At 39.8% G+C, this 14626-nt stretch overlaps 2 protein-coding genes across 2 annotated transcripts in view; both read left to right on the top strand.

The window, feature by feature from the left end:
- LOC119498801 (sodium- and chloride-dependent GABA transporter 3-like) overlaps nt 1-14626 on the top strand; it is a 44362-nt gene that overhangs the window by 16160 nt on the left and 13576 nt on the right. Inside the window, exons 4-6 of the mRNA XM_037787870.1 lie at nt 9260-9347; nt 9771-9903; nt 9992-10126. Of these exons, the coding sequence (XP_037643798.1) occupies nt 9260-9347; nt 9771-9903; nt 9992-10126 (356 nt within the window). The remainder of the gene's footprint in view (nt 1-9259; nt 9348-9770; nt 9904-9991; nt 10127-14626) is intronic.
- Nucleotides 4339-6715, top strand: LOC119498804 (sodium- and chloride-dependent GABA transporter 3-like). Its single transcript, XM_037787873.1, has 4 exons — nt 4339-4457; nt 4751-4851; nt 6045-6215; nt 6449-6715. The coding sequence occupies exons 1-4, from the start codon at nt 4418-4420 to the stop codon at nt 6554-6556; spliced, it is 420 nt and encodes a 139-aa protein (XP_037643801.1). The 5' UTR covers nt 4339-4417; the 3' UTR covers nt 6557-6715.

The following is a 14626-nucleotide window of genomic DNA, read 5'->3' as shown; positions in this document are numbered from 1 at the left end:
CTCTGATGATCTAACTGATGAAAAATGCTCAATTCATTATTTCATTTAAGTTCATTGAAGCTTTTGCTAAAATCAACACTTGCCCATCTGGAGACAATGAGTTTACTAGCTACCGTAGCTAGCAGTAGTGACAGTACTTGCTACAGGTCTGATGGTGCTGACTGAAACTCTACAGAAAAAGGATTGAACAGCCTCCTGCAGCACAATCCACTGTCACAACACTACTTTTAGTTTATAGGTCTATAATCTCTCCTGACAGCAAGCAATCAGATACAGAAACATTTTATATGTAACATTACTTCCTACAGCTGGAAAGAAAACAGATTTAAGACTTTTGTTATGACTTTTTAATACCGTAATACCTTTTTTTGGGAAACAGAATTCAATGCTACAACTCGCCACTATCCATCTGCAGCCGATCTATATTTCTAATAGCGGGAGTTGGCAACCCTAAACACACAATTAGCAGGGGAAAAAGTTTTTAATTTTAATTTTTTATTTGATTGTCAAAAACTGAGGTTTCAGCTGAGGTGGTTGTATTAGTGTTAAAACTGCCCTTCGGACACTTGCATGAAGGGCGTCTCCCTCTCAAAGTCCCGGCCCCCTGGATCATGTGACAGACTCCATTATTCTGATGCACAGTTGTTTTTCTGGCTACGCTAGTGGTTTGACAGCACTAGCGTAGCCAGAAAAACAACTGTGGGTGTGCATCAGAAAAACTGGGTGTGCCACATGATCCAGGGGTGGACTGGGACTGAAATCCACCCCGTGATGAAGAAGCCCTTTATGCAAGCGGCCGAGGGGCACAAGCGGAATTTTTTGGGGCAGTTTTAACATTAATACAGCCATCCCAGCATACACCTCAGCTTTGGACAATCAAATGTATGTGCTAAATGTGTGTTTAGGGTTGCCAACTTCCACTAGTAGAGAACAACTGCAGATGAATAGTGGCGGGTTGCTTGGTAATAGTAACTCGTTTTAGCTAAAAAAATCATTCTGCATCTGATTATTGGCATTTCTGATAATATTTGAAACAAATACATGTAAATCAATGGAAAATGAATTCCTGCCTAATGCGTTCACTATGGTAAAGACCTGAAGATTTAATTTCATTAACTGGCCATCCAATATCCCAAAGGACTGGCATATTGGATATTCTCTTATATACAATATCACATTCCTTTTTCCCCCATTACATTTGTGCAATACTGTGGGATAAAGTTGTCATTATATTTCTACACACAATCATCTCTTTAACATGTTTATAGTGTTTTATTTTCATTATGTCATCCCATCTTCCACTGAACTCTTTGGCCAGGAATGTGCTCAATAACAGCTGAACCAGAGATTTCTGGCTAAGTGGGAAGAATAATTACGGTAAAATATAAAACATCTACATAACTTACACTACTGGACATGCCATTTACTACACTAGCAGGTAGCAACCAGGCAAAGGGTAAACTGTGTCACGTTATTTTATATGTACCTCTTATATTTCCCTTTTCAGGCGGCGAGTGCTGGGCATGTCTGGAGGCATTGAGGAGCTGGGCAGTGTGAGATGGGAGCTGGCCTTGTGTCTTCTGGCCAGCTGGGTGTTCTGCTACTTCAGTATCTGGAAAGGTGTCAGATCTTCTGGAAAGGTCAGTGGAAATATTTAAAATCTTAATTTAATTTAAAATGTTACCCTTACAGCACACATAAACTATCATTATGCATTTTATTTAAGTATTCTACAACATAGTTACATTAATCATCTCCATTAATGATTATGTCAATATTTTGTTTTAAGGTAGTGTACGTCACAGCCACGTTCCCCTACATAATGCTCCTGGTGCTGCTCATCAGAGGACTGACTCTACCTGGAGCTTGGGAAGGGATCTACTTCTACCTTTATCCAAACTTAAATGGCCTGGCTAACTTTGAGGTATTTTATTATAATACTATGTACAGTGTATCATGGGTCATTTTAGGTTATGCTAGCGAAAGAATGTCCAGACTGGTTGGTAATCCATCAATCACATGCACCATTTAAGTTAGAACTAGAATTACCGCCTCACAGTTGTACGCCTCCACCAACCAGTCAAGTTGCAATTTACATCCATGTCTGTCCAAAATGTCATGACCGCATCATTTTAACATATTATTATTATTACTACCATACATTTGTGTGAAATTGTCATAATTAGCAATTCTTGAGTTATGGCCCAAAACATGTTTGTGAGGTCACAATGACCTTGAACTTTGACCACCAAAATTTAATTACTTCATCCTTGAGTCAAAGTGGACATTTGTTCCAAATTTGAAGAAATTTCTTCCAGGCGTTCCTGAGATATCACGTTCATGAGAACGGACCGGACGTATGTATACGTACAGATGGACAACCAGAAGACATAATGCGTCCGGCCACAGCTGTTGCTGGACGCGGAGGCATAAAAACCAAAACAGAAAAGTAATTGACAATCCTTTCAAGTTGCTCCTGCCCATTGGTGGGCAACAACTGTTTTGAATAGTTTATGCACTTTAACATTCATCCAGTTACTTAATGTAAGTGTAGAAGCCAAAAAATGATGCTGACACATACTGAGGTTGTGGCGTAATTCACTGTTAGGAACACTGGGTGGCGCTGTGTTAATTGCATGGCTCAGTCACGGGTATATACTGTAGGTAGGAAGTGTGTTGTTGGCGTCAGGGTTTAGCCCGGTAGGGCAAAGGGTTTTTGACCGCAGTGACGCTGACAATTGTTTGCCGTGTTGTGTTGTTTTGCTTGTTGTCGTGGAAACTGTACTTTCTTCTTTATTGCACTGTCACGAATAAATGGACTGTTATTCTGAAACCAAGGAGCGGCCTGAAGATCGGTTTTGTTCAGCAGAACACGCAGCTAAAGGTAACATCAACAGCGAAAGTGTGTCAGTCCAGGGCTAATCACCTCAGTAGCTTAAAGTAGTAGACTTAGCTCCTACAGTAAGTATTCAAGGCTACGAAAAGAAATGACTACACGATGGCCATTCTTGCTGTCCAGGTGACACTGCCTGCAGTCAAGTGGAGCCCCCTTCAAAAAAACACAAGAGAATTAACTGTATGTTGAAATACAAGTGTTGACAACATCTCACTATCAGACTTCCATAATCCTGAGGGATGATACAATATAGTTTGTGTTAAAGGAACTTCTTCAAGTGAAAGTCTACACAGTGTGAAGAACAAAATAAAAATGCTTGTGTAATCTTAAATACTACTTTTACTTCAGTAAGCAATACTTCGTACTACACTCTCGTACACAATATACTTTTTTTATGTCATTATAGGTTTGGATAGAGGCAGGATCTCAAATATGCTTCTCCTACAGCGTGGCTATAGGGACTCTGATTGTTTTGGGCAGCTATAATGAGTACAATAACAACTGTTACAAGTAAGTATATGCTGCAGAGCACAATACATTTTATTAGAGCACTTTACTTTTAAAATGCGGTTGTGTTATTTCTATGAAACATTAAAATAAAACAACAAAAATAATTAAAGAAATATTGTTTAAAATGCACTAAAATACAATAAATAATCACTTCACAATATAGTTATATAATGTACCAATGCAAAGTCTGTCTGTCTCTCTGTGGCCTCTAGGGACTGCTTCTGGCTCTGTCTGCTGAACAGTGGGACCAGTTTTGTTGCTGGATTTGTCGTCTTCTCTGTACTTGGATTCATGGCTCAGAAACAGGGTGTTACTGTCGACACTGTGGTTGAGTCAGGTGCAGTATACCTAAGATTCCATCATATGGAATGTTTAAGATCTCAGAAAAGTGTCCAAAATTGAATACATTCATACAATACATGCATGATTCTAACATGAATAGCTTAATAGCATCACGTCTCTCCTGGTTCACTTCACAGGTCCAGGTTTGGCCTTCATTGCTTACCCTCAGGCAACAGCTATGATGCTTTTGCCACAGTTCTGGACCGTCTGCTTCTTCCTGATGCTCATTCTCCTGAGTGTTGACACACATGTAATAACATTTGTCACATTACCTATTGACATATAGTGTTTAAAAAATATGTTTTTCAGTCAAAAATAAGATTGCTTCATTTTATTTTGTCCCCAGTTTGTGAATGTGGAGTGTTTTATCACCACAGTGACAGATTTGTTTCCAACGTTGTTTCGTGCACCAGTGAGGCACGAGATCTTTGTCCTCATCATCTGTGTATCCAACTTCCTCCTACATCTTACCTTGGTTACGGAGGTGAACAAAAATATTTCCATCAAACTTTCTTTATAAAACATTTAAAATTGTAAACATATTTCATTTAAAAAATGTGATCCAAATGATGTATTTTAGTCAAATCTTGTCTCTTCCTGCTTTAGGGAGGAATTTACGTGTTCCAACTCATTGACTTCTACGGCTCTACCAGAGTCTGTCACTATTTTATGGTTATTTGTGAATGCGTGGCTGTGGGCTGGATTTTTGGTGAGTCAGAATACTTATTACTTAAAGCATAAAACTGGCTTTAGCCTATAATTTTTCTATTGTCAGCAATCCAAAAAATAATACCAACATGGTATTAGTCCTTCCCTCAGTATGTTCTAACTTCCTAACCCTGTCTGTGGCTTCCAGCCCCAAGCCCATTGGTTATTAAAGACTCAGTCATTTCCTTAAACAGATGGGCACTGAAGTTTTGAGCCCATGCTACTCAAACTGGAGGAAATAGTGCATTGTACAATTTAAATATTGACTAAATGGACAATTTGGACTTCCATCAGGTGCTGACCGCTTAAATAACATCATTGAGGACATGACAGGACAAAGACCGTCTGTTTTCTTTAAACTGTGCTGGAAATACTTCATTCCTCTGCTGTCACTGGTGAGTCGGAAATGTTTCTTTGTGGCTACCAATGATTTTTTTTTTTTGTATATTATTTGTATTGACAAATTCTAATGATAACACATACATCAAACAAAAATTAAAACTCGTAACCCAACCCGAAAATTCCCGCACCTGCACCTGCACCCGCACCTGCACCTGCACCTGCACCTGCACCTGCACATGCACTCGCACACTCATACACACACCCACACACATTTCAACCTGGGGAGGAGTGATACAAATAACTAAGAGAAAATTATCTAAACCGCATGTCAAGGACAAAACATACATATCATTACATACAGTATCATCCACGTGATAGGTAAATGCAGCCGTCCATACAGTAATGGGAGTATTCAACAACAGAACAGAGAAAAGGAAAAACAAAACAATGAATATACGAATAGAAATGCTGTCAAACTGAGTCCAAATATTGCAGAAAGGGGCCCCAAAATTCTTCCCATTTATGTTGACATTTTAAATTATTAGCTCGCAATTTCTCCACGTGGATAACTGAGACCAATTCACGCAACCATTTTCTGAAGCACGGTGGAGTTGGTGTCTTCCAGTCTTTGAGAATATGTTTTTTTTCCAATACCATGCCCATCAATAGAGCTGTTTGAATATGTAAAGGGAGAATTGAGGAGTCCTCTGAGGATCCAAAAAGAGCCAAGTCCTTTGATAAACCCCAGAAAAAAAAAAAAATCTTGACCAAAACGGATAAATTAATGGACAGTCCCAAAATAAATGCAGCAATGTACCATCATTTGATTTACATTTATCACAAATTGGAGACACAGAGGGGTAAAATGTATGTAACATGACTTTAGAATAATGAAAATGGTGAATCACTTTGAACTGAATTAACCTATGTCTGCTATTTATTGAACAACTATGAATACGGGAGAGTGCAGTCTTCCATAGTTTATCAGGCAACATATCATTGATTTCCCTTTCCCAAGCCTTCTTAATACAGTTAGCAGATTCAGAATCTTTAAAGAAATAATTCACAAATTTGGAGATAAGCCTCTTACTCTCTGGTGAAAGAGTAAGCAATTCTAAAAAAGCGTGTCTCTCGCAAGTGGATTCAAAATGATTTTACATTCTTTCATTAACTGTGTCAGTTTATCAACATAATATTATGTTTGTTTGTTGTTTATGTCACAAAAACTGTCTCCGCACCTTCACAGATTTCCTTTATCCTGTACCTGGTTGATTACAAACACCTCAGGATTAATGACTGGTACATTTACCCTGACAGGGCGTACGCACTAGGATGGATCATGACACTCTCCTCTGTTCTCATGGTGCCACTGTGGGCAGCTGGACAGATGTGTTCAACAGCAGGAACCATCAGACAGGTCAGTGTTCATCTGTTACAGTTTAAACAGTAAGCTGTAGCAGACTATTCTCATTTTTGAGATAATGAAAGTTTACTTGTATCACTCAATATGCTGCATGAGCAGCTGTTGTTTCTGGTATCGGTCGATCAGGTCCAAAGAGTGTAAAAGATGTCCCAAAATGTCTCCTGTACTTGTCCTAATGCTTCTGGTAGTGTGTAAACTTACTCATTTTGTTTGCTCCTGTGTTCCAGCGTTTGTCTGTCCTTTGTCATCCTGTTGAAGATCCAGCCTGGCAGAGGAGAGAAATGGGAGAGGAGGGAACAACTGTTGAACTGAGGACATCTGTAGTGACAACTTAGTGTGTCCTGCAAAGTCACATTAACTAGACATTTTAGCTATCATGCGGCATATAAGCTTATTGTAATCAATGTAGCTAAGTATGATGTATGATACATAATTGCAATAATAAAAAATGTGACTAAATCAAGGAAACTAAGCATTGCCTGTATGGTAGGGCTACCTTTATGTTCAAATCTGCACTAAAGTCTGTTATTTTACATTTTCAAGTATGGATTGCACTGAATTCACTGAATTGTTTATATAGAGTCAACATATTGGTTGAGGCATGCATCGGGTGCTGTCTTCTGACCCCCTGCACTTTAATAGTGGCATAAGACAGCCCTCCATCCACTAACTACTACAAAAAGGAGACAATAGAACCAACTCCACAGGACAGGAGATCTAATATCTTTTCCTCACACCAGCGTTAGAACCCTGTCCACTTTGCCTTGTAACAGGTTATGTTGGATCCCGCTCTCACTGACCGGACGATCTGCACAACCTGTATAGACAGTCCAGCCGTCCTCAGCCAGTCCCTCTCAGGAGCCAAGTCTAGAGAGGATGGCCGAGAGGAGGCAATGCGCCTATTGCATACACCTCCTGAGACAGAACCCCCCACAGAACTGGGGGATGTTCCAGGGCAGCGCCGCAATCATCTGAGTCATTTCTGCATACCACGGCACCAAGCGGCAATCAGAATGATCGACAACTGCTCCTTCCTCATTTTCTCTAACGGGAGGGATGAGAGGAACAGGCGGAAAAGTGTAAAGCAGCTTTCTTGGCAATGGCACTTGTGCAAATGCATCCACTTCCAGGGGTGGACGTCTTGCTGTGCCAAGGAGAACCATAGCGGGCAGAGGGTGTTGCGTTGGTTGGTATGACCGGACAATAGCAGAGCATTGGCGACCTTTGACAGTGTCAATCTCGAGCTCCGGCTTGCTCCCATCGCAACGAAGCGTTGGAAGTGATCCCATCGCTCGGCAGGCTGTGCAGGCTGCTGCACACCGCTCTCTGCGTGGTCTGCGCCGAGGCACACGAAGCAGGAATTGTGAAGATTCGTCCCGGTGATGAGGCTGGGACATGATCAGCACTGACGTCTCGAAGCGGTTACTCCATCCGTGGAGATGAGAGAAGAGATCGCTGAAGAGAAAAAGGATGTCAGACAGCGGTGTGTGCTACCTTATATACTGTGGGGTCCGCACATATTCGGGTAGGCACGTCCGGATTTGCCGGCTAAGCTTATGAAAATGTTCAGGTGCATGCGTGGTTTGAGGAGAGGATTACCCATAGAGTCCAGTAGAGGGCAGAGCCTGTGTGAGTCAGAACAAGTTCCTATTTAAATATGTTCTCTATTCCAATGACTGGTGATTTCTTCTTACTTTACTTTGTTTGCAAACCCTTCATACAAACTAACACCTATTTGTAAAAAGGACTTTCTGCAACCTAAAAGCATGAAAGACCATTAAAAAATATAGAGTAGATCTCTCAGCCATCTGACTGTTCCCAGTCAAGCTTTTATTTGAGTTTATGCATATATAGTACAGAGATCCCTAAGGGGCAATTCTTGATTCTTCTTTGTTTAACAATTACACATCTTTGTTTAAACAAAAAACGTCTTTGTTTAAACAAAACACTTCTTTGTTTAAACTATACACTATATACAAGGAAGACAAGGATGTAGTCAAATGCATCACAGAAACATAATAAAAGATGCAAAGATCAGGTGGCAGTACTTCTGAATTACAACTGAAACACACAACGGAGTTCTTGGTCTTGAGATGGACGGACGAAGAACAAAAACAGAAAATCAGAAGAGAGCTGGAGACAGAGGACAGTGGGCCAGTAAAAGAGAATATTTTCTGGTTGTTGCAGGAAATGTGGTCGGCCTGGGCAACGTGTGGAGATTTCCTTACCTCTGCTACAAGAATGGTGGAGGTGACTCATACAAATTCTAAACTTAGTAAAGAGCTGATTACACTGAATTAACTTGTTGTTTCTATGGGTATACATGCATATATCTCTATTTACGAACCTAGGTGCCTTTCTGGTGCCATATGGTCTGTTAGCTGTGGTGTGTGGGATACCTCTGTTCCTACTGGAGACTTCAGTTGGTCAGTTCACCCAGGAAGGATTCATCACGTCTTGGAGGAAGTTGTGTCCACTGGCACAAGGTGAGTTGATTTGAGTTGAAGTAAAATGTGCAGCAAACAGAAGAAAAAAAGTCAAAATCACACTTTATACATAAGGCTATTACACCAAGACAAGAAATGACAATTTTCTCCAAATAATTCAAGCTTTTTCTGTCAGCGTTTAATGCCTCAACAGGTGCTGTTTCTAAAACTGTGGTTGGTATTTCTACTGTAGGAATTGGATTTGGACAACTCATAATTTCATTCATTGGCTTCAGCTATGTTTTAATTGAAGCTTGGGCTCTCTTCTACCTGGTGTTCTCATTCAGATCCCAGCTCCCCTGGGCCACCTGTGAGAACACCTGGAATACAGGTAAGACTAAGTTTACTTTAAGTTGTTAAAGCTTTAAGTGGTCAATTGCGCTAAACTGTGTTTTTTTGTTAATAATCTTGTAGTTGTTCACAATAAACCACCAGGTCGACAGATTAACACATACAGTATAAAGAAACACAAACACCTTCACATCAGCCCTACATTTTAGAGCCTTTGGTTCACTTAACCTCAATGAAATGTTTCTTTGTTCCCAAACTCAGCCAACTGTCTTGGTCTTCAGACTGTCAATTCATCTAATGTGAGTGCAAATCAGACCAACACCACCTCTGCTGCAGCTGAGTTCTGGGAGTGAGTCTAACTTCTTCATCTTCTAATGAGCCATAATTAAATGAAAAATACTGTAACACTATTTCACTTTTGATGCATTAATACCATGTTTTTCATTCTATGTTTTAATGCTACCTTTCAATTTGATTGGCTAAAAATCATAGTGTTAAATGTTCTCATGCAACTTTGCAAAACACAATGACAGCTTTGACTTAATTTGTTAAAGAAAACAAAGAATAGCTACAATAATTGAAAAAAAAGAGGTTATGTTAGAAATGTCTTAACTTTTGCAAAATTTGCCAACAGCTAGTGTGGATCAATGTAATGTCAAATTATCAGTGAGTAAACTCAGTGATGATCTACATATCCTATCCTTCCATGTCTCCGTTCAGCACTTAGTGTCACATCATATGTATGTACCTCTTAAATGTCCCCTCTCCTCAGACGGAGGGTGCTGGGCATGTCTGGAGGCATTGAGGAGCTGGGCAGTGTGAGATGGGATCTGGCCTTGTGTCTTCTCACCTGCTGGGTTTTCTGCTACTTCAGTATCTGGAAAGGTGTCAGATCTTCTGGAAAGGTACTGTAAGTAAAAACATGTTAAATATCTATGTATTTGTGGTGCATATAATCATCAGTAACCTTTAACAATTTTCTTTTCATTTAAGGTGGCGTATTTCACAGCCACGTTCCCCTACGTGATGCTCCTGGTGCTGCTCATCAGAGGCTTGACTCTCCCTGGAGCTTGGGAGGGGATCTACTACTACCTGTATCCAGACCTGAACCGCCTGGCTAACCTTGAGGTGACCTGTTTAATTGATCCCAACTTCAGAATTACTTAGGTATCATGAAATTATCATTATTTCTGAAGGGTTTATAATGCTTCAACTGAACTAAGTCATATGGTTTGTCACCCAACCACATCTAAAGGCCAAAGTATTTCTACCTGTTCTGAATGGCCACACAACAAGCAAAAGCCTGCAGTTATACCCTCATCATGGCTGCATCACACTGACTCTCATCAAGAACTCTGTGTGTGTGTGTGTGATGTGTCAACATGGTGAATGATATAAACGGATAAGGGCGCACACTTTCAGACACGAGAGAGTGTGTCCTCAGAGAGGAGATTGTGTCTCTAATGGTCTTTGTATCATTCATTATGTTGAGACAACACAGACACACAAAAGAGACGAAGCTGTCTGCAAGTTTCATGTCGTTGCACTGTGCACTGTTCACATGAAAAGTGACTGAGGTATATGTGGGAAGAATGAGGAAAAAAAGAGCTTGAGACAGAAGCTGAAACCCTGACGTCACTTTGGTAACATCCTCCTCCTGAGTCCTCCTGAGTCGGGCCCCGATTCATCAAGCATCTCTGAATTACTGTTAGGAATCACACTAAACGTTAAAATACAACACCTATTTCAGTATATAATACACTTTTTCTTACATTACAGGTCTGGATAGAAGCAGGATCTCAACTATGTTTCTCCTACAGCCTGACTTCAGGGACTCTAAATGTCATTGCCAGCCATAATCATTACAACAACAACTGTTATAAGTATGTATATGTCCGATATCACCAGAACTTTAATATCATACTGTGTTGATTTTAGAAGAAGATTTTGTCAGATTACAGAATAATTTAAATAATAATAATATATTACAAGACATTTACTTTGCAAGTGTTCATAGGAATGTCCTCTTTTTGACAAGGGTCTATTGTCTCTCTGTGGCCTCTAGGGACTGCTTCTGGCTCTGTCTGCTGAACAGTGGGACCAGTTTTGTTGCTGGATTTGTCGTCTTCTCTGTACTTGGATTCATGGCTCAGAAACAGGGCGTTACTGTCGACACTGTGGTCGAGTCAGGTACAGTATATATTCAAGATTTCATTAAATGCAATGATTAAGATCTTAATAAATGATCCAAAGTTGAATACAATGTTCTAACATGAATAGGTATATACTGTAGGTCATCAGCATCACGTCTCTCCTGGTTCACTTCACAGGTCCAGGTTTGGCCTTCATTGCTTACCCTCAGGCAACAGCTATGATGCCTTTTCCACAGTTCTGGAGTGTCTGCTTCTTCCTGATGCTCATCCTGCTGACTGTTGACACACATGTAATAACATTTGTCACATTACCTATTGACAAATAAAAAATGTGTTTCAGACATGAATAAAATTAATTTTATTTTGTCCCCAGTTTGTGATTGTGGAGAGTTTTATCACCACAGTGACAGATTTGTTTCCAACGTTGTTCCGTGCACCAGTGAGGCACGAGATCTGTGTCCTCATCATCTGTGTATCCAGCTTCCTCCTACATCTTACCTTGGTTACGGAGGTGAACAAACATATTTTCATGAAACTTTCTTTATAAAACATTTAAAATTATAAAAATATTTCATTTTAAAAATGAAATCTACATTATGCTTTTTTCAAATCTTGTCTCTTCCTGCTTTAGGGAGGAATTTACGTGTTCCAACTCATCGACTTCTATGGTTGTACCAGAGTCTGTCACTACTTTATGGCTACTTGTGAATGCGTGGCTGTGGGCTGGATCTTTGGTGAGTCAGATTAGTTTTTACTTAAAATATAAATATTACAATATTACAATTTAAATACTGACTAAATGGACAATTTGGACTTCCATCAGGTGCTGACCGCTTTAATAACATCATTGAGGACATGACAGGACAAAGACCGTCAGTTTACTTCAAACTATGCTGGAAATACTTCATTCCTCTGCTGTCACTGGTGAGTCAGAAACGTTTCTTTGTGGCTACCAATGATTTTACATTCTTTCATTAACTATAGCCATTCAATTTCAGTGAGATTTGTCAAACCATTAAAGATGAATTTTGTACCGCTGAATTTGCTGGATTATTTTGTGTCAATTTGACATTTTCTCTTTACTTTCATAGCATCAGCAGATATTGACATCTAACACCAGCACAAATGATCCAACAGGATGCGTCACCATAACATTGTGCTCATGTATCACAAAAACTGTCTCCTCACCTTCACAGATTTCCCTTATCCTGTACCTGGTTGATTACAAACACCTCCGGATTAATGACTGGTACATTTACCCTGACTGGGCGTACGCACTAGGATGGACCATGACACTCTCCTCTGTTCTCATGGTGCCACTGTGGGCAGCTGGACAGATGTGTTCAACAGCAGGAACCATCAGACAGGTCAGAGTTCATAGAAGATGTTTCTGCAACTCTGGATGCCTCAAAAAGAGCTCAATGTTTTTTATCTGATTAATGATTTCATCTTATATTCTATGGCCACCCATCAATGGGTGCTCTGCAATATCACTCAACACCACAGTTTCACTTTTCAAATAGTGTGATAAGAAGTATAGTGTAGCTTTTACACCGTGTTGGATGAGATTGAAGCCCATGCAGTCATACTGGGTAGTTGGGTATGGTGGACTGTATGATACATCATCCAAATCCTTTGGTGTGGACTGAGGGGGATGGCTGTCATACACTTTTTAGCTCTGGGGGTTAAGATTTCTATATAATTATTAAAGTAGTGTGTAAACTTACTCATTTTGTTTGCTCCTGTGTTCCAGCGTTTGTCTGTCCTTTGTCGTCCTGTTGAAGATCCAGCCTGGCAGAGGAGAGAAATGGGAGAGGAGGGAACAACTGTTGAACTGAGGACGTCTGCAGTGACAACTTAGTGTGACCTGTAAAGTCACAATAACTAGACATTTCAGCTATCATACTGTATATATGCTTGTTGTAATCAATGTAGCTTTGTATGATAAATAATAGTAATAATGAAAAAACAAGATGTATAGATCAATAAAAATAATCATTGGCTGCATGGTGAGGCTACCCTTCTTTTCAAATCGACACTGAAGTCTGGGTCTTATATGTTTTCAAGTATGGATTGAAGCACTGAATTATTCATATAGAGTTAACATTGGTCTGATACAAGGCTTGGATTAGTTACACTGGCCCATGATGGTGAAAGCTTAGTTAAAGGCATACTATGCAGGATTTGTCAGTTGCTGAGAGAGCAGCGGTGGTTAAGCAGGCTAGAGAGTGAATGAAGAGAGAGAGCGGCGTTAGCGAGAACAAAAAAGTTAATCAGAGAAATAAAATGATATTTTCTGGTTATTTTTACCGCGATTACATTCTAAAGCACAAATAAACACAGCCACAGCTCCACACAGTCCTGCCGGTTGGTGCCACATTGCCGGATTTTGTGGGAATGGAGCCGAAGCGCATGTTTCATCCTGTCCGCTGTGGCCTCTGTATTCTGCGTGTGTGTGTGTCTCACCCCCGCCATCGGTCAAACAGACACACAGACCTGTCAGCACATTTTTAAAATTAGTTTCTACTATCCTATATTTAAAACATCAGCCAATCAAGATAGATAAACATTTGATTTTGGTATATGCCTTCATTTGGCTGGATGCAAAAAATGTCATGCAGTCGCTGTGTGTATGGGGTTAATCTTCAATGAATGAATGACTTCATTTCGAACATAAAAATAAAAAAAACACAAATATAAAATAATAACAAACAAAACAAGAGTAACAGTGTCCAAAAAAGCGTAGGTAGAAGTACAACTTAGATTTCCCTACCCCTTTCTCACTTCTCCTCTATTAACTCATATATCATAGAATGATAATATAATATACTATATAAACTATCCCAAATGTATTTACCTCCCAAATTAAATATATGAACAGCATCCCAAGTTTATTTACAACCCACAGATTCATCCGGAGTTAAAAAAATGTATATAAACCAACCCTTAAAACAACTCTTCCTCATCTATATACCTCCCAAAAATATCGCTTTGTATAGCTTTTTAAATTGATTTATATTTGTGCTCCGCTTCAACCCATCACCCAACCCATTCCACAAATCCACCCCACAGACTGAAATACACATCTTGGGGTTCATGTAAAGGTAAAGAGGGTTTACCTGAAGCTGAGGTAGTTACTTCTACCAGGTTCTTACCTCAGCTTCATATTAGAGACTGAAGGTAAACGGCTCATTGAGTGACAGAAAACGACAGCTAGTTCCTTTCTGGGATAAGTGCGGTGGAGGAGGATGGCAACAAACACACTGCCTCGAAAATGACAAGTTGTTCATGTGGCTTTAATAAATGTATCAAATATCGGCAAAAATCAGACAGAAAAATAGACATAGAACTGATGTAGCAGCGAGCCTGATCACAGGACTTTTACTGGTAGTCTTCATTTCACTAAAAACAGTCAAGTCCAAAGTCTTCATGGCATGTGTCCAAAACCACAAAGGCACATAATAATTCAATAACT

Source organism: Sebastes umbrosus, chromosome 12, assembly GCF_015220745.1.
Source record: "Sebastes umbrosus isolate fSebUmb1 chromosome 12, fSebUmb1.pri, whole genome shotgun sequence".
Classification (NCBI taxonomy): Eukaryota; Metazoa; Chordata; class Actinopteri; order Perciformes; family Sebastidae; genus Sebastes; species Sebastes umbrosus.
Note: the sequence above shows the minus strand (reverse complement) of the source record. Positions and strands in the feature narration are given on the sequence as shown.

Excerpts from the sequence above, each read along its gene's own strand:
- LOC119498804 (XM_037787873.1), top strand. The coding sequence starts at position 4,418 with ATGGTTATTTGTGAATGCGTGGCTGTGGGCTGGATTTTTG. Across the intron at positions 4,458-4,750 it reads GGCTGTGGGCTGGATTTTTG|GTGCTGACCGCTTAAATAAC; the intron begins GTGAGTCAGAAT and ends GACTTCCATCAG. Across the intron at positions 6,216-6,448 it reads CAGCAGGAACCATCAGACAG|CGTTTGTCTGTCCTTTGTCA; the intron begins GTCAGTGTTCAT and ends CCTGTGTTCCAG.